At 42.3% G+C, this 27,911-nt stretch overlaps 1 protein-coding gene across 1 annotated transcript in view; it reads right to left on the reverse strand.

The window, feature by feature from the left end:
• Positions 1–7,260: 7,260 nt before the first annotated feature.
• Positions 7,261–27,911, reverse strand: part of LOC124555065 (SET and MYND domain-containing protein 4-like) — a 201,540-nt gene continuing 180,889 nt past the window's right edge. Inside the window, exons 8-9 of the mRNA XM_047128851.1 lie at positions 23,200–23,486; positions 7,261–9,174 (exon numbers count right to left, since the gene is read on the reverse strand). Coding sequence (XP_046984807.1) covers positions 8,856–9,174; positions 23,200–23,486 — 606 coding nt within the window. The 3' untranslated portion in view covers positions 7,261–8,855. The remainder of the gene's footprint in view (positions 9,175–23,199; positions 23,487–27,911) is intronic.

Here is a 27,911-nt window from a genome sequence, read left to right on the forward strand (position 1 = left end):
TCAATAAAATCAGTTCAAAGCATGTTTAATTAGCAGCAACGATTGCTTTCTCAATTTTATTTTTTTGCGAGAATTCGTGGGGATACGCAAATCAACTACAACTGCTGCTGAACATAGTTCATTTTCGTTGCAGAACTTCCCGACACAGTGACGTTCGCTGTAATACTGGTTGAAATCGCTCGGCAGAACGCTCGAGTGTGACGGGGTCGAGGTGAGCGACCGATTGCAGCAGTATCGCACGCGACAAATCTCTGCGATCTGTCGCTCGTGCAATGACCCCTATACGATTATGTATGTTTTCGAAAACTAAGGCCAAATTACCTGAACCCTTTTACAGGAGTTACTTTTGAGTGGTTCCCAATCAGCCAATGAACACTAAGAATTCGATGACCCAAAAGAGCGAAATTTCAAACATTTACCCATTATGGATATGGAACACTGCGACTGTGATCGATAAAGGTTTTATTCTTTAATTTTTATTTTCCATTGCCTGTTTCGAATCGTCTAGCGATTCATCATCAGATGGTACATCTTTACTGGATGTTTGTAGCATTGTGGGGGTCGTGTAGCTGTGGCAAAGTGTATAATCGAAGCATGTAAGCACTGAATGTGGCGAGAATTATTCACATTATGAGATCAATTTAGTTGCATTACATGTAGTTATTAACATCTGTTGAGCTGTTCTTGGTGCACCCATTGTTTTGGAAAACATAAAGTGACGTTAATTTTACACTACGTCACAAACTTAGCGACAGGTGAGAACTTCCACGTGTTATATAAAAAATAAATAAACCAAATAGCATGATTCAAGTTATGTTCTAAGAGTTTGTGTTGGAGCAGTTTCTTTATTCAGCACTCGCAGCGCACTTTGGTGACAATAAGTACGTATGTATTTATGTTATCTTCATTATTGCAAAAATAACATGTATTGACATTACAAACTTGACAAGTGCTAGTTACAAAATCTAATAAACAATGAGTTTGGATGATATTCCACCTACAGTTTTAGTGCTGAAATTACGTTTGACATTTATCTTCATGTCTAATAGACACTGATCATTACTCATGAAATAAACATTAGGGCTCTGCATGAAGGCTTTTTTTGTGGACTAGAAGAAGAGAGAACGAGTGATGCGTAGGTGTACCGTTGTGGAAAGTTGTGTGTGTGTTTATGTGTGAAATATGTAGTTTTGTTTTGGTGCCTGTAACTGAATGACTGTTTTGTGCTATTTGGGCTTCAAACTTGAATTATTTAAATTTCTTAAAGAGTGTGTGTCTGTGTGCTCGTTGTATTGTTTGCCCAGTGTAGTAGCAGGTGTAGCTCTCTCAGGTTAATTTATATATACCAGATTTTTGAAACGGTGGATTGGCTGTTTCAGTCTCATAAGTTCTTTTGTTTTGTGTTTTGTTGTTTGTGTGGAAACTTATTTTGACTTTGTGTGGCTTAAACAGTTTTGCAAGCTAATATGAAATGTTACTGACGAAAGGCATGGAGATTATTTAGTTCCTTCTGTTATGGACTGTGTTGCTGATGCTGTCTGGTTGTTTTTTTTTTTTCATATAACTTGTCAACTATGGATGGGTCATCAGCATTGTTGAACGCTTTTGTTTTTGATATGTTTAGTTATTAGGTTTTGAAATCAGGGTTAGCATGAATTATGTTTACATGGTTGAGTGCTGATCTAAAAAAATGATAATTTACGTTGATTTGGGTGGCACAGTGTGTTTTTTACAGTGACATCCGAAGTTCAAAATGGTTCAAATGGCTCTGAGCACTATTGGACTTAACTTCTGAGGTCATCAGTCCCCTAGAACTTAGAACTACTTAAACCTAACTAGCCTAAGGACATCACACACATCCATGCCCGAGGCAGGATTCGAACCTACGAACGTAGCTGTCGCGCGGTTCCAGACTGTAGCGCCCAGAACCGCTCGGCCACTTCGGCCGGCCCATCCGAAGTGGTGGGTTTCCTATAGATTTGGAATTTAAATTTTTTTGTTGTGACAGGCTATGTTTAGGTCAAGAAAATTAGTTCCATGTTGTGTCTGGTGTTCAGCTATAAAATGTACTTTGGGATGTGTATTATTAACTTTCTAAGATGAGAAAATTACCGAACTATTAGTTTAATAAGTCACAGCTGCAAAATACTAACGCCAATTCCTTACAGACCAATGGAAAAACGAGTAGAAGCCGACCTCGGGGAAGATCAGTTTGGATTCCGTAGAAATGTTGGAACACGTGAGGCAATACTGACCCTACGACTTATCTTAGAAGCTAGATTAAGGAAGGGCAAACCTACGTTTCTAGCATTTGTAGACTTAGAGAAAGCTTTTGATAATGTTGACTGGAATACTCTCTTTCAAATTCTGAAGGTGGCAGGGGTAAAATACAGGGAGCGAAAGGCTATTTACAATTTGTACAGAAACCAGATGGTAGTTATAAAAGTCGAGGGACATGAAAGGGAAGCAGTGGTGGGGAAGGGAGTGAGACAGGGTTGTAGTCTCTCCCCGATGTTATTCAATCTGTATATTGAGCAAGCAGTGAAGGAAACAAAAGAAAAATTCGGAGTAGGTATTAAAATCCATGGAGAAGAAATAAAAACTTTGAGGTTCGCCGATGACATTGTAATTCTGTCAGAAACAGCAAAGGACTTGGAAGAGCAGCTGAACGAAATGGACATTGTCTTGAAAGGAGGATATAAGATGAACATCAACAAAAGCAAAACGAGGATAATGGAATGTAGCCGAATTAAGTCGGGTGATGCTGAGGGAATTACATTAGGAAATGAGACGCTTAAAGTAGTAAATAGGTTTGCTATTTGGGGAGCAAAATTACTGATGATGGGCGAAGTAGAGAGGATATAAAATGTAGACTGTCAATGGCAAGGAAAGCGTTTCTGAAGAAGAGAAATTTGTTAACATCGAGTTTAGATTTGTCAGGAAGTCGTTTCTGAAAGTTTGTGTATGAAGTGTAGCCATGTATGGAAGTGAAACATAGACGATAAATAGTTTGGACAAGAAGAGAATAGAAGCTTTCAAAATGTGGTGCTACAGGAGAATGCTGAAGATTAGATAGGTAGATCACATAACTAATGAGGAGGTATTGAATAGAATTGGGGAGACGAGAAATTTATGGCACACCTTGACTAGAAGAAGGGATCGCTTGGTAGGACATATTCTGAGGCATCAAGGGATCACCAATTTAGTATTGGAGGACAGCGTGGAGGGTAAAAATCGTAGAGGGAGACCAAGAGATGCATACACTAAACAGATTCAGAAGGATGTAGGTTGCAGTAGGTAGTGGGAGATGAAGAAGCTTGCACGGGATAGAGTAGCATGGAGAGCTGCATCAAACCCATCTCAGGACTGAAGACCACAACAACAACAACAACAAGATGAGGTTTCTATTTCAGTGGTTGTCCCATTGTATAGTATCAATGTATCATCAACATAGCGTTTATAATAAACAGTTTTGTTAACGTCTATTTTTTTTTTTTTTTTTGCTTTAAAAATTTGTTTTGTAGATCATTAATACAGATGTAGTAAGCCAGTTAAGCCACTGTTCATTGATAAATCGTAATTCTGAATATAGATTTTGTTATTAAAGGAAAAATAATTGTGAGCTATCACGAATTTTTATTGACCCATTCTCGAGGACGTATATAACAAACGATCATTCTGACGGAGCCATCCGCATATAGTACAGTCGCCAGGGCGTGCGAAATTTGAGCACTAGTACTACCCTGTATAGTGTCCTTTTGCTGCAATGCACGTTGCAGTTCTCCCACGGAGACAATCGTAGAGGTGACGAATGTAGTCTTGCTGAATGACCTGCCATGCAGTGTCCACCTGGTGTCTCAGCTCAGCTCAGACTTGCAGACCGCGCAAGATGACGTTCCATTCAGTCCTAAACACGCTCATTGGGTACAGATCTGGGGATCGTGTTGGCCAGGGTAGTTGACGTACACCTTGGAGACCAAATTGGATGGCACGGATACATGTGGAAGTGCATAGTCGTGTTGTAAAAGCACATCAAATTGTTGGTGCACTAACGGTAGCACGATTGGTTCAATGACGTTTTGAGTGTACTGCGCACTGTTCATTGTTCCCTCTACGAGGGGCGTTTGAAAAGTCCGTGCAAAAATAAAAACTACATATGTGTTTGGGGTAAGCCCTTTTTATTTTTCGACATAGTCTCCTTTTAGACTTACACACTTCGTCCAACGCTGTTCTAATTTGTTGATCCCTTCCGAATAATAAGAATTGTCCAAGTCTGCAAAATAGCTATTAGTTGCTGCAATTACCTCCTCGTTTGAATAAAATCTTTGTCTCACCAGCAATATCTTCAAATTGGGGAACAAATAGTAGTCCGAGGGAGCCAAGTCTGGAGAATAGGGTTGATATGAAACGAGCTGGAATCCTGTTTCCATTAATTTTGCGACCACAACTGCTGAAGTGTGTGCTGGTGCATTGTCGTAATGGAAAATGACTTTTTTGCGGTCCAATCGCCGGCGTTTTTCTTGCAGCTTGGTTTTCTAACGGCCCAATAACGATGAATGATATGCACCTGTAACAGTTTTACCCTTTTCCAGATAGTCGATGAGGATTATCCCTTGCGAATCCCAAAAGACAGTTGCCGTAACCTTTCCGGCCGAAGGAATGGTCTTCACCTTTTTTGATGCACATTCTTCCTTGGAAACCCATTGTTTAGATTGTTCTTCGATCTCAGGAGTATAGTAATGTATCCATGTTTCATCCACAGTGACGAAACGGCGCTTAAAGACCTGCGGATTCTTCCTGAGCAGCTGCAAACCATCCTTGCAACACTTCACATGATTCCGTTTTTGGTCAAGCGCGAGCAATTGTGGAACCTACCTTGCGGATAGCTTTCTCATATCCAAATGTTTATGCAAAATATTATGTACCCCTTCATTCGAGATGCCCACAGCACCTCACGCGCCTTAACTCATCTGTCATCCATCACCATATCATGGATTTTATCAATGATTTCTGGAGTCGTAACCTCCAGAGGGCGCCCAGAACGTTCAGCAGCGGTTGTGCCCATATGGCTACTCCGAAAATTTTGAAACCACTTATAAACTGCTCTAATCGAAGGTGCAGAGTCACCGTAATGTTTATCAAGCTTCTCTTTAGTCTCCTGATGCGTTTTGCCTTTCATAAAGTAATGTTTAATCACCACACGAAATTCTTTTTCGTCCATTTTTTGGCAATCACTCGACTTCCTTGATTCACACGAATCCCAAACACAAAGAGATAGACCAATATGGCTGAAACGTGGTGTGAGTTCTTTCCAAAGATGCTACTAACTAAATATGACCTCGATACGTGCCGGTGGTGCCATCTCTCGGACTTTGCATGGACTTTTCAAACGCCTCTCCAATGATCACCAGAGAACAGCCATTGTAAGATGTGCTGTCCGGACCCAGGCTTACGGGCATGTGCACCTTCTTCTGAGCACTGACGACAACGTCGATGCACTGTGGAGATCTCTCGCCCCATGTATAGCGCAACTCTGCGCTACGACCACCCACCCCTGCAGACACACCATAGTCCCTCTCTCAAACTCCATCAACTTCACAAACGGTTCACGTCCACTCTGTCATGGCATTCTAACAATGTTTCAGACACAGATAGAGTACCGTATGTCACGGCAAACTGGCTCTGTAGATGAACAACTGTTGCGAAACTTGCAACATCCCGTGGCTGATAACGTGCTTCCTGTGGATTTGATCATCACATTAACTGCCCTCTCTTAGTGCCCTGTGCAAGTATAGTATGCGTTAGTCATGTGTGTCAAGTTTTTTATTTTATTTTTCATTTTTCGGTAGTGTATAAGCACTTCTACCTTTTTTTTGCGGAAGATCATTACCCACTTATCCGTTGGATCCACGCTCGGCCGCACAACCTAAATAACGTGAGCAAGGAACCTGAATTAGATACCACAAGCAAAAAAGAAGCAACAATTACAGGTGCATAATACAGGGTGTCCCAAAAAGAATGACCCGATTTTAAACAGAATTATTTATTAGGAAGAAGGGCTTAACACCAAGAAATTGCATATTAAATTACTCAGAAAAGACAAAAGTTTCTAAAAATCCATTGTAAATGTTCAAAATGTTCTCTATTGGCTGCACGGATGACATCTAGCTGATAGCCAAATTCATCCAAAAAAATGTTAAAATACAGTATGTGTGAAATGTTATGGGACTTAACTGCTAAGGTCATCAGTCCCTAAGCTTACACACTACTTAACCTAAATTATCCTAAGGACAAACACACACACCGATGCCCGAGGGAGGACTCGAACCTCCGCCCCGGCGGCACAGTACATGACTGCAACGCCTTAGACCGCTTTTTTATTTTTTTTAGATCTCATTTTGTTCGCTTTCGTTCGTTGTATCTGCTCGGGGCGGACGTCGTAAGACACCCGTTTTAGTTCGTTGTTGATCGGTGAACTCAGTTTTTTTTATTACAGGGGGCAGGTAACCGCTCGGCTAATGCCGCGCGGCAAAATTCATCCAAAACTGAGTGTAAGGTGTCTTCTGTCACTGAAGCTACAGCAGCTGATATTCTGATTTTTAGTTCATCAATGTCACGAGGTAATGGAGGAACCTAAACAGCTTCAGTCTGGAACCGCGTGACCGCTCCGGTCGCAGGTTCGAATCGTGCCTCGGGCATGGATGTGTGTGATGTCCTTGGGTTCGTTAGGTTTAAGTAGTTCTACGTTCTAGGGGACTGATGACCACAGATGTTAAATCCCATAGTGCTCAGAGCCATTTGAACCATTTTTAACATATCCCCATAGGAAGAAATCACACGATGTTAAGTCAGGGGACCTAGGAGGCCAAGAGTGTAAAGCCTGGTCTCGCGGTCTTGTAAGCCCTATCCAACGTTGAGGCACGTTGGCACTGAGGATGCGCTCGTAGTGACATCTAGCGGATTCTTTTCTGAAATTCTAGGCCATGCCGATTACATCTAGCGCTGTTTCAGTTACCTAGTGACATTTGCCTCAATATTATTACAAGTTAAAATCGGATCATTCTTTTTGGGGCACCCTGTACATTCTCCATTCGTTCTACTGCAATTTTTGCTTGTATCTTCATGTAAAGTTCCTCATAATCTCCAACAGATAAGACTTCATGGGGCTGTCGTAATTTTGGGTTAACAGGACATTAAACTATAATGACTGCCCAGCCTTTGTAAATACGATAGAAGGATTTTATCATTAAATATGCAGCATTAACAGAGATTAAAAATTTATTGTCCTTTACAGTATAACGAACGCAGAAGTGTGTTTTACTATTGTTACTGCATATTACATATACCATCCCAGTGCATGAAAAGTAGCAGAGAAAGTGAAAAATCTTTAACTCGAAAATATTACCAGTAGTGTGCTTTTTTTTATAATTTGGTTTGCTTCCTCACAGGAAAGCAAGCATTATATTAACAATGCAAAAACAGTTGCCCCAGTAGTCACTTTTTGGCCGAAAGACAGCGCTATAACATTCTCACAAGGGGACCGCGTCTACTCGTCGTCACCGATTTCGTCCAAATTTATGGGATATGTAGTGCTTGACCAGAAATGAAAGTGATGGAAGTGGCGGCTCCAGACAGCCGAGAGTTTAGAAGAAATAGCATTTTTGGCGCGGATCGGGCGACTCGTGCTATTTATGTTAGTGTAGCATCCAGGCGACGGTTGGCGCAGCGGAAAAAGTACAGAACGGTCATCCGAGAGTCGCACGGCACAGTCCATAAGCGAAAGCTTTTTTATTTTTTCTTTTCAGTTTTTCTGTTACTTTCATTGAAAATAAACCATGGAATGCTCAGTATATTATATTTATTAATATTTTCATAAAAGGCACGAAAAGGAATGGCAAAGGTCAACCTGTGATTGCAAATAAATTTCCAGGGTGAGATTGTAAGACGAACATAAGAACTTAGAAAAAAAATTAGATTCTTTGACTATTTTAAAGTTGATGGTTTACATGCGCTGGAGAGACACTCGTCGTAAAAGCAGAGGAGGCACTAATTTTCGCGGCATCTTGTACATGTTATAAACGCTGTATTTTCACCATCACATGGTTGTTTTAAAGTTTCTCTAGAAAAACGTGGTTTACACACATAAAAAGTTCTCTCTCATCGGACATTTTAGCAGCAGACCACGCGTAACAAAGTCCTGCATGATAGTATTCCAATCCCTTCTTGGAAAAGTAACTGCATAGTCCTCGAGGACGCCGTAAGTACGACCCTTTCGTGGAAATTAATTTGGAGTCCCAAATTTTCTATTGCCTTTAATTTCATGCCTTTTATCAAAATATTAATAAATACAATATATTGATCATTATTTCGGATTGTACACAATGTAAATAATGTAAAAACTGAAAACAAATAAGAAAAAATTTCCACATAGGTACTCGAATCCACGATGCTCAGATTGCCGTTCAGCAGTCTTATCGCTATCTGGATGCTACGCTAACATAAATGGCTCATGACTTGGCCGATCCTTGTCGAGTAGGCGCGGTTCTCTTGTCAGAGCTGCTGGATTTCATTATATTCTGGCAGTAATCTGGCATTATTAAAAAAATAATTTAATATTCACTGCGCATTTGCTGGGGGACTGAATCACACTACTAAAGACACTCACAATCATTGATTCTATTTCTGTTACTTTTGGCTCGACTGGTAGTTCACATGTGGATAGCAACCATTTAGATTAACAAGGCATTAAATTATATCATCCTTAAAAAAACCATACACACACACGCACACACACACACACACAGTACAGCAAAAATTAGTAGCTTTACAGTTCCTACGAGCATTATCTTTTCATGTCAAAGAACTTTATCTTGTATGACGTTGGTGTTGCCAGTAAGACTCCAGCACTGATTTAGTACCTGTTGACATTTTAAAAAGTCTATGGATGGGTGAATGACGATGGGATCCAAGAAATGCATGTTCTTAGCGCACAGCTGTATAGCTATATCGAACTTTCCTTCCAAAAGTTTAGCGACAGCTTCCCTGTACGAGTGTGAGAACTCGGCTATCTTACATGCTGTTTTCTTGAAGTCGACTTTCTTCTTACAGTGCGGACAGCGGCGAACTGCAGTCAGGTTGCTTTCTATCGGTTTCTTGCACTGCGGACATTTGTAACTGAAACATACACAATGGACAATCGTCACACTAATCGTGTTGTGACATTAAGCACAAAGTGTGTAAAAGTTACCATAGTCTGAACTGTGTTAGACAAACATTGTAATGAAATCTGTTAGGTATAAGACGCAGATGCTGATTGGGTATTTAAGGAGATGAAACAGCTAAAGTCATCAATCTCTCATTCACCATCAGAACAGAAGCAGTGCACCAATCCCGTCTGTGTATACAGTAAATTCTGTGTGCAAATGTGAGAAAGTGTTCTATATGCTTGCTTAGCAGGTTTCTGAGGTGAGGGAACAAGCCCTGTATTCGCTTATTGGGATGTGGAAAACGGCCTAAAAACCCATCATCATCCATCCACGGGGTGGACTCTATCTGTGGTCGGTGTACCTCCCTGTGTCTGAAGTGGCCTCGTTAAGGGGACATTTTATGTGGAATTCGTTGAAATTTGACATTTTCTTTTTTCTACTCCATAATGTAGTTTGGACTTTCCTGGACATTTTGGTATATAATACATTAAAATCAGACAATTGTGACACCTTCAAATAATAGTTCGAATGTTGATGTGTGACTGTCAAATTTCGTGGCTACGCATATACTGGCAGAGTTGAGCAGTCATATCTTGGGAACTACACAGTCTAGAAGGCTGTGAATTGCTTTGTTTTGTGCCTACTGCTACGTCTCAGAAGTTAGCATTAAAAACAAACAAATCAGTTCTTTGTTTCTGATACTAGTTTTCGTTGAAAGTAGTGTGATTATCGGCTATTTTTGTAGTAAGCTAACTTCTATTGCTTTTTAAACGTAAATAAAATGACTAAGCGTAAAAGTAACTTCAACAAACGCAAATTTGCGGGTACTTTCTTTCATCGAATATCAACTGATGAAAAGCCATGTCATGTTTTGTGTCCATCTCTACAAAACACTTTGTGTAAATATAGGCAAGCTGAATTTTCTGATACCCTGCATGAATTTACACATAAACATTCTCTTCCTTTGGCAGTAATGGAGGCAATCAAACCTACACTCCTGGAAATTGAAATAATAACACCGTGAATTCATTGTCCCAGGAAGGGGAAACTTTATTGACACATTCCTGGGGTCAGATACATCACATGATCACACTGACAGAACCACAGGCACATAGACACAGGCAACAGAGCATGCACAATGTCGGCACTAGTACAGTGTATATCCACCTTTCGCAGCAATGCAGGCTGCTATTCTCCCATGGAGACGATCGTAGAGATGCTGGATGTAGTCCTGTGGAACGGATTGCCATGCCATTTCCACCTGGCGCCTCAGTTGGACCAGCGTTCGTGCTGGATGTGCATACCGCGTGAGACGACGCTTCATCCAGTCCCAAACATGCTCAGTGGGGGACAGATCCGGAGATCTTGCTGGCCGGGGTAGTTGACTTACACCTTCTAGAGCACGTTGGGTGGCACGGGATACATGCGGACGTGCATTGTCCTGTTGGAACAGCAAGTTCCCTTGCCGGTCTAGGAATGGTAGAACGATGGGTTCGATGACGGTTTGGATGTACCGTGCACTGTTCAGTGTCCCCTCGACGATCACCAGTGGTGTACGGCCAGTGTAGGAGATCGCTTCCCACACCATGATGCCGGGTGTTGGCCCTGTGTGCCTCGGTCGTATGCAGTCCTGATTGTGGCGCTCACCTGCACGGCGCCAAACACGCATACGACCATCATTGGCACCAAGGCAGAAGCGACTCTCATCGCTGAAGACTACACGTCTCCATTCGTCCCTCCATTCACGCCTGTCGCGCACCACTGGAGGCGGGCTGCACGATGTTGGGGCGTGAGCGGAAGACGGCATAACGGTGTGCGGGGCCGTAGCCCAGCTTCATGGAGACGGTTGCGAATGGTCCTCGCCGATACCCCAGGAGCAACAGTGTCCCTAATTTGCTGGGAAGTGGCGGTGCGGTCCCCTACGGCACTGCGTAGGATCCTACGGTCTTGGCGTGCATCCGTGCGTCGCTGCGGTCCGGTCCCAGGTCGACGGGCACGTGCACCTTCCGCCGACGACTGGCGACAACATCGATGTACTGTGGAGACCTCACGTCCCACGTGTTGAGCAATTCGGCGGTACGTCCACCCGGCCTCCCGCATGCCCACTATACGCCCTCGCTCAAAGTCCGTCAACTGCACATACGGTTCACGTCCACGCTGTCGCGGAATGCTACCAGTGTTAAAGACTGCGATGGAGCTCCGTATGCCACGGCAAACTGGCTGACACTGACGGCGGCGGTGCACAAATGCTGCGCAGCTAGCGCCATTCGACGGCGAACACCGCGGTTCCTGGTGTGTCCGCTGTGCCGTGCGTGTGATCATTGCTTGTACAGCCCTCTCGCAGTGTCCGGAGCAAGTATGGTGGGTCTGACACACCGGTGTCAATGTGTTCTTTTTTCCATTTCGAGGAGTGTATTTAAATATTTGGCAAATCCTGAGCTACTAAAGAAGTGTTTATATGGGAAGACCCAGAATGTGAATGAGTCCTTCAGTAATGTTGTGTGGTGCCGTCTGCCTAAAAATGTATTTGTTGGCCTTCTGACACTAAAGTTAGCAGTGTCTGATGCTGTAATAACTTTCAATGGTGGGAGCTATGAAAGACTTAAGGTTGTGGAGAAGTTGGGGACAATATTTGGACAGAACACAGCTAAAAGACTGCAGGAACTGAATGAACTTTGTATATGTGAAGCAGAGGTAGCTGCTCTGCAAATGACAAAAGAAGCAAGTAAGAAAAGGAGGAGGCAAGCACTGGGCTGTTGTGACACTGATGAGGACACAGACTATGGGCCATGGCAATTCTAGTGCAGAAATGTAAGACTGTATAGGAATTTGTAACAAAAAAGTGTTAAACCTCAATATCTCTGAACTACATTTTTTGCAATAGATGTCCCATTTTCTAGAAAAGTACTGATAGTAGAGACATGACATTTTCATAGCGTTCCAAGTGTGAGATTCAACACGTATAGAATAAGAATAATTAAAATGTCCTGAGTTTTGCTTTTATGTTCATTCATTTACAAAAATCCTGTCAAAAAATTGAGTGTTTGAAAAAAAAAAAGATAACATGTGACACAATACAATTTTAGTAATAATTCTAGTTCAGTGTATCTAGAAAGGTGCATTCACTAATTATGGAAAATTATAAGTTGGTGTCTTAAAAAGTTTCCGAGATAATGGGTCACAAAATTCGATAATTTAACATTGGCGGCTTAGGGCATACAATGTCCCATTACGACACGCGATTATGCAAGCGGGCTAGGTATAAGAGCCCCGACTGAATCTTTTTGAATGAAGGTGATTCTATGAGATTATTCTTTCCGGTGAGGCATTTGGTTCACTAAAATGTTTGAAGCATGAGCTGAAACTGTTCTTCAGCTTTGACAGAAAAATGTTCATTCCCTTAGAAATGTGTACCAAAAATAATAAAAATGAAGAAATCTACATGTGTATACATATTGTCATTTATTTTGCATATCAAAGACCTACCATACAATATTTGTATCAATCTCAGACTTTCTGCAGACGATGTAGTTTCTATAATGATGGGCTACATTAGAAAAACTACACAAATATTCAGTCTGATCTCGACAAGATTTCACAGTGGTGCAAAGTCTTAAATGTTGATAAATATAAAGTTATGCATTCTACAATATGCAAAAACTTGGTATCCTATGATTACAATATCAATTATTCACAATTGGGATCAGAAATTTGATATAAATATTTGATTGTAGCAATTTATGGAGATATGGAATGAAATGTGGTAACATTAACAGTTAACTGCTCCATCTATGGCGTGGTACTTCATACTGGAGGGAAATCTTTTATGAGGATCATTGGACAATTAAAGAGACAAATTGGTCTGCAGAAAAATGCATTTATTTTTACTAAACAATACTTTTTCTACTTTTCAACATAATCCCCTTGAACATTTATGCACTTGTTCTAATGAGCTACAAGCTTTTTTATTCCGGTTGCAAAGAACTCTTTATCTTGATGTTTGAACCAATTTCCCACAAACTTTTTCACGTCCTCGTTGTCTTGGAACCTTTTCCTGCATAATGTCTCCTTCAGAGCACCAAACAAATGGAAATAACCAGGTGCTAAATCAGGACTGTAAGAGGGTGAGGCAGTAATTCCCAAACCATTTTGTCGATGGTTTCACGGGTTAGTTGAGCAATATGAGGACGTGTGTTGTCTTGCTGGAGAATCACACTTCTCCTCTGAGGCCCACAACATCTTTCTCTCATGGTTGGCTTCACCTTGTTTAGTATTGGCTGTTCATTGTACGCTGCTCTTCGAGGTAATCACAAAAAAACTGGACCTTCAGCAACCCAAAGAACTGTCAACATGACTTTTCCTGCTGACGCTTGGGTTTTGAATTTTTTCTTGACAAGTGAGTTGGTGTGCTTCCACTCCATGCTTTGTCTTTTTGATTCTGGCTCATAATAGTGAACCCAAGTTTCATCACAAGTTAAAATTTTGTTGAGGAAGTGCTATCCTTCTCTTTCATAACTTTCCTTTAGCTCTGTGCACACTCTCAACCTTGTTTCCTTCTGTAGCCGCGACAACTTGTTTGAGACCCATCTTGCACATGTTTTGCGGTACTTCAGCTTGTTACAGATAGTGTATGAACTGTATGAGTACTAACGTGAACCTAATCAACTATCATTTCCACAGTCACACGTCGGTCGGCACGAATAATTTCATCAATTCGACTTTCAAGTGAGGGAGTTGAAACTGCAGCTGGTCGGCCAGAACGGTGTTCGTCAGTCACTGAGTCGCGACCATTTTTGAACTACTCTACACACCTGTAAAAATTTGCACGATTCATACAACCTTCACCATAAACTTTAGACATTCTACAGTATATATTGATGGTTTCTCGCCTTCAGCAAGTAAAAAATGAATAACAGAATGTTGTTCAACTAATGTGGACGTTTCAAGCAGACTCGCCATCTTGAAATGTATTTTTGAGGTTATGAACAAAATAATGTTGATACATCAGCTGGTCAGGGCTCATCCTAGTGGACAGCTTAAAGCCATATAAGTAACAAACTTGCCCTACTAACAGTTTTTCCCCAGACCAGTTTGTCGTTTTAGTTATTGAATGACCCTCGTACATACAAATTTCACAAAGAAAATCCAGATATATCTCTACGGAGAAGAACGAGACGGGAAATGGTCAAATGATTTGGCATAAAAACAGAATTCTGATCATCGCATGGAATGCAAGAAAATTAAGAAACAAAGAACTAGAACGTAATAGGATACTGACGAAACAAAAGACAGACATCAGGGTCACGTCTAAAACAAATAATAAGTTAAAATGGATCTAAGATCTAGATGATTACATTATGATTTACAGTGGACTACCACAACATAGAAGAACACGTTGCGGAGTGGCTGCACTTGTAAATAACGAATGGAAAAACATAATAATGAGCCAAGCTTACAGTAATGAAAGAATAATAACTGTGAGATTTAAGTAAGTAACAAGAGTGTATACGCACCAGAAGAAGAAAGAAAATATGATACAGCTACGTTCCGTGACAAATTACAACAAACAATGAACAGAATCAACAAAACAGACCATTTTTTGATATGTGGCGGTCTGAATGTCCATGATGGAAATTTGTCAGTACCATGTGTGATACGAACCTTTATGGATAATGGAACGAACAGCACTGGAGAAGAGCTCAGATAGTTCGCAACGTTCAGCAAGTTAAGATTAACTAATACTTTCCTCTGGAAAAATAAATAGCCATAAATGCTCAATGAGCGTGAGGAAGTGGAGGTCACTCATAGATTAAATAATCACAAACGAAAAATTCTTGTCTGAGACACATGGCGTTATAGAGGATGTGACATATTTGGACCACTATCTACTAGTGTCTGTGTTTATACTGCTAGATAAATGGAGAAAGCAAATAATAATAATAATAATAATAATAAGCAAAATACCAACAGCTCAGTGAGTATACAAAATGAACTTCACCCAAGATGATAGCATAAGGACACTATATAAAAAAGATTAAATCAATATCTAGGAAAAAGTCAACAAGGAATAATGTTGATGAAGAGGGGCACAATTTAAGGAGCTATATAGCAAATGCAATTAAAGGAGCAGTGTGGAAAAGAAAAAAAAAGAACAAAACCGAAAAAAATTAAGAATATAGAATGATATATTAAAAGCAGAAAGCGTACATAAAAGGGAAAAAATAAAGAATATGATAAGCTTCTGCAGAATAGCACACCTGAAGCAGGAAACCACTATCAACAGAAATTAAATTTTGGTAGACAACTTGTATGACAGGGCCATCAATAATCTTGGGACAGATTCATCTCTCACATCAAACATGATCTATCTGAAAGACAAACTCTAGCTTACTACGAAATGAAACAAATGAACTACTCAGAAAAAGTTACAGCGAACTGAATATAATTAAAGAATATGAAAGGACTGGACATTACCAAGAGTTACTGTGAAAACAGGATGATGCTGGGAACGATATGTGTTTTGATGAAGAAAATGAATGTGTAAATATTGACAATATAATAATGGATTAACTAAAAAAAAACTAAAGAACTAAAAATAGGACAGCTGCAAGAATTGTTAGTTATTTATTAGTTATTTTCATGTTCTATGGATCATTTGCATGATAATTCCTAATGACGTGGAACGAGTCTTTTACATATACACTACAACTTAATTTTTAAATATTGCTACATGCTGAACATTTATTTTTTAAAAAAATATCTAAAAACGTGAATATTTTCTACCCACCGCCTTTTACATATTACAACAATATAAATTCTTCTCCCGTATAGAAGGAGTTATCAAGGAGAAACTTTTTTAGTTTGTTGTAAAATTTTGCTTTGTCATCTGTTAGACATTTTATATCTCTGGGTATGTTATCAAAATTTTTTGTTTCAGCACTGTGCACCCCATTTTGTCCTAAAGACAACCTTAATGCAGAGTAATGAATCTCGTTTTTCCTTCTGGTGCTGTTGTAATTATGAACATCATTTTTCCTTTTGCACTGCAGTGGATTACTTACAACAAACTTCATGAGAGAATAAATATATTGTGAAGCAGTAGTCAGAATGTCCAACTCTTTAAACAGATGCCTATAAGATGATTGTGGACGTGCACTACATATTACGTTTTTGGGCAATGAAGACTTTCTTTCTTAAAGATGAGTTATCCCAGAACTTTATTCCATATGACATTATTGAATAAAAATATACAAAATATGTCAACTTTCGGATTTGTCTCTCCCCAAGATTTGCAATGAGTCTAAGTGCAAATGTAGCTGAACTAAGTTTTTTTAACAGTTTTAACTGTGGCAGTTCTCCAAGGAGATCTAAATGAATTTAGAAAATGACATTATCTGTACAATAGAACGCCCCAAAGAAAAACAAACAGAATTTGATCTTGGAACCCACAAAGCTTTGACAGATTTTGAAAAAAACTTTCGATCGAGTTGATCAAAATAAATTATGGAGAGTAATTAATGACAGTGGCTACCAAGCACAGATCACAAGGGTAATCAACAGCTTATACCCAGAAATAGTAGTATGTACAGGAGAGAACAGAGATAAAAATCAATCGATCAAGGAGTGAGATAGAGGTGTTCCCTTCCACTCTCTCTTTTTAACCTTTATATTACTAATGTCCTTAAAAGTTTGAAACTATACAATTATCCTGAAATTACATTAGATAAACACAGTAATCTAAGTGCTTTACAGTTCGCAGATGTTAAAGCATAATACAAGGAAGTGAAAACGACATGCAGTTAGCAGTACACTAGCTAAACCAAATAAGTGCAGAACAATCTAATAATTTCACTGCATAAGACGAAATTTGTGGCCCTTCAAGGTAAATACCCACTACGACCAAAAACAGTAATTAACAACAAAGTAATTGAACAAACGTCATATTTTAAATACCTGAGCTGCCACGCGAGTGATAATGATATAGATGAAATGCTGCAAAAATATCAAATAACATGTGTAAAAATAATCATAAGTATGAACTACAAAATCCGAATAGATACAAAAAAAGTTTATAAAACTACGGCGATACCATTACTGTTGTATGGAAGCGAGAGTTGGATATACAAAAAGAAAAAAGTAAAAGTAAAATTCCGCTTTCTGGTCCTAGACGAGCCAACCGGTACCGACCGATGGCCGTTTCATCCTCTGCCTGTGGCATCATTGGATGAGGTAGGAAGAGGTATGTGGTCAGCACACCACTCTCCTGCTCGTTGTCGGGTTTCTTGACCTTGCAATCGCTACCAGTCGGTCGAATAGCTCCTCAGTTGGCCTCGCGAGGTTGAGTACACCCCAGTCCTCCCACCAAGGCAAAATCTCTGGCAGTGCTGGAAACTGATCCCGGGTTCCCATCGTGTCAGTCAACTGCACTGATTACTTAACTACCGCGGCGGACAAATAAAAAGAAAGATGACAACAACAGAGATGAGATTTTTGAGGAGAGTAAAGGGCTGAACAACAAGGGATTTAATAAAGAATTAAGATTGAAATTAGTTGCATGTACATGCTCTTAATGAGAACATAACAGAATGCAGGCGGAGTTCGAAACAACATGCGAATAGAGTGAAAGGTGAACGAATACCCAAGAAGACCCAGAACTACAATCCGAAACGAAGGACAGACGTATGTCGACCAAGTAAACGACGACTACAGTTATAAGAATCGAAAGACATGAATGAGAAGCAGCTGTTGAGGAGGGAGTAAGACAAGATTTGTAGCCTTTTCCTGGTGTCATGTAATCTGTACACTGAAGAAGCAGTAAATGAAAGCAAGCAGAAATTTGGAAAGGGGATCAAAGCTAAGGGAAAAGCAATCAAAATTTTGAGAAAACTTTGAGGTTTGCCGATGACATTTTAATTATGTCAGACACGGAAAAGGACTCGGAAGATGAGTTGAATGGGAGGATAATGTCTTGAAAAGGCGTTATAAGATGGAAATCAACAATAGGAGAACAGTGGAATGCAGTAGAATTAAATCAGATGAACTGAGAAATGAGATACTAAAACCAGTTAATGACTTCTGTAATTTGGGCAACAAAATAACTGACGAAGACCGAGGCAGAGAAGATATAAAGTGCAGACTGGGAATAGCAAGAAAAGCGTTCCTTCGGACAAGAAGAGAATGGAAGCTTTTGAAATGTAGTGCTACAGAAGAATGCTGAAGATTAGTTGGGTCAATCGAGTACCTAATGAAGAGGTACTGAACCGAAATGGGGAAATTAGAAATTTGTGGACTAGAAACCGTTCGGACAAGAAGAGAATAGAAGCTTTTGAAATGTGGTATTACAGAAGAATGCTGAAGATTATATGGATCGATTCAGTAACTAATAAGGACGCACTGAACTGAATTGGGAAAAAAAGAAATTTGTGGACTGTAAACTGTACAGACAAGAAGAGACTAGAACTTTTTAAATGTGATTTTATAGAAGAATGCTGAAGATTGGATGGGTCGATCGAATAACTAATAAAGAAGTACTGAACCGAACTGGGGAAAAAAGAAATTTTGTGGCAGCTAAAAGAAGGAATTGGCCGATAGGGCACGACTTCAGGCAGCAAGGAATCAGCAGTTTGGAAAGAAATGTGGGAGGGTAAAAATTGCAGAGGGAGACCAAGGCTTGGTACCGGAATGTGTGCTGACGTGAAATTTTCTGACCTGTTAAAACTGTGTGTTGGGGATTGAGACTCGAACTGGGGACCTTTACCTTTCGGGCGCAAGTATTCTGCCGAGTGAGCTACCCAAGCACGACTCACGACCCCTCCTCACAGCTTTACTTCCGCCAGTGCCTCGACTCCTGCCTACGGTAGAGCACTTGCCAGTGAAAGGCAAAAGTCCCGAGTTCGAGTCTCGGTCCGGCACACAGTTTTAATCTGCCATGAAAGTTTCAGGTACAACTTTGATGTACACAATCCATCCAAAAAGTTTCAGGACTGATTTTATTCCCGGCGTATAAGCATCGTCAGCGCAGTAACTGCACTGGCAACTTGAGCTGACAACTGTAAACAACAGATGTCCATTCGACCATTCATTTGTGAGCAGGCAGTTGTACAGCAGTAGTGTGTCAACGTTGGTCTGTCACAAATCGCAATGGAGCAACATGTCCAACTGAAGTGTTCAAGACATTCTCTAGAATGTTTTGAAGAGGAGAAAAGGGTGTGCAAAGTTTGTTCCGCACACCGTAACTTCCGAACAAAAACAGCAATGCACGGACACCCGCCAAGATTTGACTAAAGTGGAAAACACGGACAATTTTTTTCTCCAAATTATCACCGTAGGTGACGAGGCTTAGTGTTATTAATACGAACCACAAAACGACAATGTGCAGAAATTCACATGAAAGGCCAACGCTTTGACGACATTCAAGCCAACGTGGGGCGGTAGTTGAACGTCTCAAAGGAGGACTTTTCTGACGGTTTCACACGGTTGCACGAAATTTCTGTCCGTTATTGTCAAGTGGTGGGAAACGATGTAGAACGTCTGAGGCATTAAAACCACCATCTTTACCCTACTATATTTTTTATTAATCCAGACTCGAAACTTTTTTGACTGATTGGGTGTTTTACAATAGATAAGCAGAGATGTAAAAACACGAATTCGTCAAAGACGAATTGAAAAACTGGTTGAAGCCGACCTCGGGAAAGATCAGTTTAAATGCTGTAGAAATGTTGGAACACGCGAGGCAATATTGACCCTACGACTTACAAGTATCTTAAAAGATAAGTTAAGGTAAGGCAAAGCTACGTTTCTAGCACTTGTAGATTTAGAGAAAGCTTTCGACAATGTTGATTGGAATACTGTCTTTCAAATTCTGAAGGTGTCAGAGGTAAAATACAGGGAGCAAAAGGCTATTTACAGTTTGTACAAAAACCAAATGTCAGTTATAAGAGTCGAGCGGCAAGAAGGGGAAGCAGTGATTGAGAAGGGAGTGATCCATGGAGAGGAAATAAAAACTTTGAGGTTTGACGACAACATTGTAATTCTGTCAGAGACAGCAAAGGACCTGGAAGAGCTGTTGAAGGGAATGGATAGTGTCTCGAAAGGAAGATATAAGATGAACATCAACAAAGCAAAACGAGGACAATGGGACGTAGTCGAATTAAATGAGGTGATGCTGAGGGAATTAGATTATGAAATGAGACACTTAAAATAGCAGATGAGTTTTACTTTCTGGGACGCAAAACAACTGATGATGATAGAAGTAGAGAGCATATAAAATGTAGACTGGCAACAGCAAGGAAAGCGTTTCTGGAGAAGGGAAATTTGTTAACATCGAGTATAGATTTAAGTGTTAGGAAGTCTTTTCTGAAAGTATTTCTATGGAGTGTAGCTATGTACGGAAGTGAAACATAGACGATAAATAGTTTGGACAAGAAGATAATAGAAGTTTTCAAAAAGTGGTGCTACAGAAGAATGCTGAAGATTAGATAGGTAGATCACGTAACTAATGAGGAGGTACTGAATAGAATTGGGGAGAAGAGGAATTTGTGGCACAACTTGACTAGAAGAAGGGATCGGTTGGTAGGACATGATCTGAGGCATCAAGGGATCATCAATTTAGTACTGGAGTGAAGCGTGGAGCCGGCCGGTGTGCCTGAGCGGTTCTAGTCGCTTCAGTCTGGAAGCGCGCGACCGCTACAATCGCAGGTTCGAATCCTGCCTCGGGCATGGATGTGTGTGATGTCCTTAGGTTAGTTAGGTTTAAGTAGTTCTAAGTTCTAGGGGACTGGTGGCCTCAGATGTTAAGTCCCATAGTGCTCAGAGCCATTTGAAGCATTTGAACGTAGAGGGGTCACTTAAGTTGAGCCGACAGAGGTGTCTGTTGAACTTCCAGTGATTAATTTCAGCCGTGCTGTAACTGTCGTGAAGCTCCTCGATGTTTATGTCAAATTATACCATGGTACTCTTTGAATCATGAAAGGGTTTAACGTATAGTGATTGCCTTTGATTTTAGATATCCTCGACCATTCCTCTTGCCAGTTCGATGACAAACGCTTTTTGAGAATGGATATTATATTTGTGAGAGGGAGTTTATCAAATTTAATAGCTTCGTGTAGAGATGCTTACTTATATAGATCTCCTTGTTCATGCAGTTAGTCGGAGATGAAGAGGTTTGCACAGGATAGAGTACCATGGAGGGCTGCATCAAACCAGTCTCTGGACTGAAGACCACAACAACGAGCAGAAAAAATGGGAAATTTGTGGTAAATTCCAAAGAGATCTAACTGCTGAGATCATTGATCCCTAGGTTTACAAAGTACTTAATCTAACATAAACTAACTTACGCCACAGACAACACACACACCTATGCCCGAGGGAAGATTCGAACCTCCGACAGGGGAAGCCGCGCGAACCGTGGCAAGGCGCCTCACACCGCCTGGCTACACCGCTCGGCCAACAAGCAGAGATGAAGAGGCTTGTAGAGAGCGGATTTGCGTGAAGAGCTGTATCGATCCAGTCTTCAGACTGAAGACGACAGTAGCAGCAAGAACAGTAAAAATTTGTGAAGAAAAGCGGATTGAATATAATGTAAACTACCGGCCATTACAATTGCTACACCAAGAAAAAATGCAGATGATAAAGAGGTATTCATTGGACGAATATATTATAATGGAACTGACATGCGATTACATTTTCACACAATTTGGGTGCATAGATCCTGAGAAATCAGTACCCAGAACAACCACCTCTGGCCGTAATAACGGCCTTGATACGCCTGGGCATTGAGTCAAACAGAGCGTGGATGGCGTGTACAGGTACAGCTGCCCATGCAGCTTCAACACGATACCACAGTTCATCAAGAGTAGTGACTGGCGTATTGTGACGAGCCAGTTGCTCGACCACATTGAGCAGACGTTTTCAATTGCTGAGAGATCTGGAGAATGTGCTCTCCAGCGCAGCAGCCGAACATTTTCTGTATCCAGAAAGGCCCGAACAGGACCTGCAAGACTCGGCCGTGCATTATCTTTCTGAAACGTAGGGTTTCGCAGGGATCGCATGAATGGTAGAGCCACGGGTCGTAACACATCTGAAATGTAACGTCCACTGTTCAAAGTGCCGTCAATGCGAACAAGAGGTGACCGAGACGTGTAACTAATGGCACCCCATACCATCACGCCGAGTGATACGCCAGTATGGCGATGACGAATACACGATTGCAATGTACGTTCACCGTGATGTCGCCAAACACGGATGCGACCATCATGATGCTGTAAACAGAACCTGGATTCATCCGAAAAAATGACATATTGTCATTCGTGCACCCAGGTTCGTCGTTGAGTACACCATCGCAGGCGTTCCTGTCTGTGATGCAGCGTCAAGGGTAACCGCAGCCATGGTCTCCGAGCCGATAGTCCATGCTACTGCAAACGTCGTCGAACTGTTCGTGCAGATGGTTGTTGTCTTGCAAACATCCCCATCTCTTGACTCAGGGATCGAGACGTGGCTGCACGATCCGTTACAGCCATGCGGATAATGCCTGTCATCTCGACTGCTAGTGACGCGAGGCTGTTCGGATCCAGCACGGCGTTCCGTATTGCCCTCCTGAAACCACCGATTGCATATTCTGCTAAGTCATTGGATCTCGACCAACGCCGTAAACCGCAATCGTGATAGGCTACAATCCGACCTTTATCAATGTCGGAAGCGAGATGGTACGCATTTCTCCTCCTTACACGAGGCATCACAACAACGTTTCACCAGGCAACGCCGGTCAACTGCTGTTTGTGTATAAGAAATCGGTCGGAAAGTTTCCTCATGTCATCACGTTGTAGGTGTCGCCACCGGCGCCAACCTTGTGTGAATGCTCTGAGAAGCTAATTATTTGCATATCACAGCATCTTCCTCCCGTCGGTTAAATTTCGCGTCTGTAGCACGTCATCTTCGTGGTGTAGCAACTTTAATGGCCAGTAGTATAAAAAGAAGAAGAGGCGGCGGTACTGACCGCGTGGGCGGCAGCTGATGCACGAGCGGCCAGTCCTGCTCGCAGGGCGTGCAGGTGCAGGTGAAGAAGTACTGCGCGCGCAGCTGCTGCAGGCGCTCGTCGCGGTCCTCGGCCAGGAAGCTGGGCCCGTAGTTGTCGAGCAGCTCGGCGCCGCGCGCCACGGGCCGCGACGCACGCACTACGCACGCGCGGCCCGCCGTGTGGCGTGACACGTTGGGCCAGCAGGCGTGGTTGAGCAGGCTCACCGCAGGGTACACGGCGCCGCCCAGCTCCACCGGCTCGCCCTCCTGCTCACAGACAACACACGTAGACATGGGCCGAACTCGTTCATTGCCGTGAACTACTTCATTCATTTCACTCTTTGCCGTGAAGCGTTCAAATGAAGTAGTTCATTCATGAAGTACGGAAGCCTGGCGAAGTTGCCCAGTTCGCCGCTCAGCCGCGGCTACGCTCGCTTCGCCTCGCTCGTACAATAGAGCTTCGTAATACTTCATAATTTTAGCAACAGATGGCCGAACTATGCAGTAACGTGCACGCAACGTTTTATGCTCTTACAGCGTCTGAGCTGAATAGAGCATGGTCGAAGGGGACAAAGGAAAGATAAACAGAGAAGCCTGTCACATATAAAGAAGGTATTACATTTAATCTTGCTCGACATTTTCTCATGAAGCGCCCAAAAAAGTCTTTATCTGCCAAATGAAACATTATTTGTTGTATTCATGGACTGAAAACTAGGGCTACCAACGAAATGCAGTCCAGTTTTATGTTCCTTTTAAAATTTAATGCAACATAGAATCAGTATGTTTACCACTGTCATAAAGTCTATACACCTACGTTAAGTAGCCGGCCGAAGTGGCCGTGCGGTTGAAGGCGCTGCAGTCTGCAACCGCAAGACCGCTACGGTCGCAGGTTCGAATCCTGCCTCGGGCATGGATGTTTGTGATGTCCTTAGGTTAGTTAGGTTTAACTAGTTCTATGTACTAGGGGACTAATGACCTCAGCAGTTGAGTCCCATAGTGCTCAGAGCCATTTGAACCATTTTTGAACCTCCGTTAAGTAATTATTCAGAAGTTTTCCTTGAGATTATATTTTCGTTGAGAATAGTAACCCTCCACATTCAAAACGTAAACTCCCCCTTTCGGTGTTATTAACAATCCTTTTATTTTCATGTTGGCTGTGCGTGCTCACACAGCCAGCCTCTTCGTTTGTATCTTTACTATCCATTTGTCTGCAAGCGCTGCCAACGGTAGGCTACCCGTAGACGCGAAGTTTAACTGCAAAAATAGTCACGGGTAATGATGTCAGCACAGCAGGAAACAACTGACGCTGCTTTCCCCTGTCCCCACATCACCACTACCCCTCGTAAACCTATCGTTCCCCACAAACACCGCGCGATTCGTCAACAGGCAGTAGAGGGACGACTGAAGCCAAGGGAGGATGAGTGACGTAGCGCCGATGTAGTGGTGGAGGGAGAGGGGAAGAGAGTGAGTTAACTAGAAAAAAGTGTGGTGTGTGCTATCTGTGAAGAGTTTGAAGTACCAGTTCATTGAAATTCAGTGGTTAGTTCACACTTCACTGGAGTGAAGCGTTCATTTGAACGACTCATTCACGAGCTCCCCAACACTAAACACACGTCTGCTGCGGACCTCACCCGACCATATTTTGTCATACGTAACCCACAAAAATACCAATGTAGACAAAAGTTTGTGACGCAGCATTAAATGTTTGTTATTTAAAGACCCCGTAAACGACAGAACGTATTTTACAAAATCGCTGTTACCTAGCTAAGGATTTGCCAAGCAAGCCCGTGTGCGTGTGTGTGTGTGTTGTTTCGGGAAGGAGACCACACAGCGAGGTCATCGGTCTCATCGGATTAGGGAAGGATGGGGAAGGAAATCGGCCGTGCCCTTTCAAAGGAACTATCCCGGAGGAGGAGGAGATTAGTGTTTAACGTCCCGTCGACAACGAGGTCATTAGAGACGGAGCGCAAGCTCGGGTGAGGGAAGGATTGGGAAGGAAATCGGCCGCGCCCTTTCAAAGGAACCATCCCGGCATTTGCCTGAAGCGATTTAGGGAAATCACGGAAAACCTAAATCAGGATGGCCGGAGACGGGATTGAACCGTCGTCCTCCCGAATGCGAGCAAGCCCGTACACGTTCAAACAAAGTTTGTCAGTTTAACCTCAATCTGAAGCAGGCGCTGTTCGTGTGTATTTTGACAGTAGTGAGAACGGCGACAAATGGCGACAAAACAGTCCTGTCATTCAGTTTAAAGAAGAAGAAGCACTCCGTCTTCAGGCCACAAGTGGCCCATCGGGACCATCCGACCGCCGTGTCATCCTCAGCTGAGGATGCGGATAGGAGTGGCGTGTGGTAAGCACGCCGCTCTCCCGGTCGTTATGATGGTTTTCTTTGACCGGAGCCGCTACTATTCGGTCGAGTAGCTCCTCAGTTGGTATCACGAGGCTGAGTGCACCCCGAAAAAGGACAACAGCATATAGCGGCCCGGATGGTCAACCATCCAAGTGCCGGCCACGCCGGACTACGCTTAACTTCGGTGATCTGACGGGAACCGGTGTATCCACTGTGGCAAGGCAGTTGCAAAGAATGAGAAGAGGAAGAAGAAGAAGAAGAAGAAGAAGAAGAAGACAAGACTCTGGTCCACGCAATGCCTTAAAACGAGGATTTACACATGAATATCTGCTAAAGGAAATATTGCTCTAAGAACCCAATGATTACAGCAGCTTTTTTCAAATGAATCACAAAACTTTTTAGAACTTATCAAGCTCCCACGTCCTAAGAGCAAAATTATCTATCAAGTTCGCTCTTATCTAGCCACGTATGTGTCAAACAAGGCCTTACACGTACCTAGAAAGCTTGTCAATTTAACCTTGTATGTTTCATGTTGTATGTTAACCGGGGACCTAGAAACGACGGAGAGGCTTCGTCCCCACCGCAGCCGCAGTGGTCCACAACCCCACGACGACTACCGCAGTCCACTTCACCCTTACGCCGCCCCACACCGAACCCAGAGTTATTGTGCGGTTCGGCCGCCGGTGGACCCCCCTCCCACCCCCTCCCCCCAGGGAACGTCTCACACAAGACGAGAGTAACCCCTATGTTTGCGTGATAGAGTGGAGAACTTGTCTGCGCAGCATTCGCCGAAATAGTGTAGCTGAGGCGGAATAAGGGGAACAAGCCCGCATTCGCCGAGGCAGATGGAAAACCGCCTAAAAACCAACCACAGACTGGCGGGCTCACCTCGACACAAGGCCGCCGGGCGGATACGTGCCGTGGATCAGGCACTCTTTCCCACTCCGGAACAATTTAACCTTACCTTTGGCACTAGCGGGAATGGCTACAAATGCAGGTAAAGCATTTCTAACATCGACTTTGGCACTGTGTTTAAAGAAGGAGAAAACAAGACGCTGGTCCATGGAATGGTTTAAAATGAGAGAGAAATATACAACTGTAAACAGCAGCTTGCACCACGGGACGCACAACGACGTGTTGACTTCGCTCTCCACTTTGTCGCAAGGACTGAAGTTGGCGGGAGCTCGCCCAGGACTATCCTATGGACAGACGAACCTCATTTTTCTCTGACGGGTGAGGCGAACACACAGAACTGCCCAGTGTGGGGATCTTCACCTCCAGTCACTGTTGTAATATTTATGACTTAGTCAGCTATCATATTAGGCTCCAAGAAGCTGTTCCCAGAACAGTGGAGATGCAAGAAGTATATAGATGACGAAATGTGGTGTGAGGTACCTGTGACAGATGTTAGATTCGGTACCATTCCCGTGAGAAAGACCGCCTGGATAATGCTGCTGCTCTGCGATTGGCTGCTGTGTACGGAGCAAGGGCGCCGAAACGTTAAAGTATAGTTATTATTATTAGTTAAACTACTCGTTGGAATGACTTCACTTTTTAATATAAATATCTCTCAACAGCTGATTATCAGTCAGTCATTTTAGAATTATTAAAAACAACTTAAATCAAAAACAAAAGACTTACGACATTGCAGACGAAGCACTTCGGAAGCGTTCGGGTCACGCCTTTTTTGGTATGGCGCGCGAAGTTTTTCGGGCTGTTCGTCATTCTGGACTAGGCAGTCGAGAAGAACAGACATGTTGTCTGTCGTAGGGTGTGTTTCCAATTTTTATTTAAGTTCCTGTTCGTCACTCTGGATTAGGCAGTCGAGATGTACAGCAATGTTGTCTGTGGCAGGATGTGTTTGCCAGTATTCAGTATTAAAAGATTCACTCCGGTAGTCATGAGGCACAGACACGTGCCACAAATAGTGTAAAGATACATTTTCGTAAACATTGTGTTTGATCATGTACTTTGCTGTATCGGAAGGTGTTGTATTAAGATCATGTAGTCTTCTCGTGTGGCTATATTAAAATACGCGAGTGGCATCCCAAAGAAGTGATACATTATTTCAGAACAGAACCTCGCTAATAGTCAGTTTCAGCCTCAAGATACAGAAACTACGAACTGCGTGCTGTTTTCTGCGCTGAGGACATCAACTTGAAGACAGCAGGTTAGTGAACTACAACAGAACCTTTGTATTCCACACAGTGCAGCGGAAACAACTAGGCGCCTCACGTGTATTGCATGCACAGAACAAATGTACTCAGTGACACACCACCTGCAGTAATGCAGAGGAGGTAAAGGAGGATGATCGTTATTAACACCAACAATCAATTCATT

The sequence above is a fragment of the Schistocerca americana genome, chromosome X (assembly GCF_021461395.2).
Source record: "Schistocerca americana isolate TAMUIC-IGC-003095 chromosome X, iqSchAmer2.1, whole genome shotgun sequence".
Classification (NCBI taxonomy): domain Eukaryota; kingdom Metazoa; phylum Arthropoda; class Insecta; order Orthoptera; family Acrididae; genus Schistocerca; species Schistocerca americana.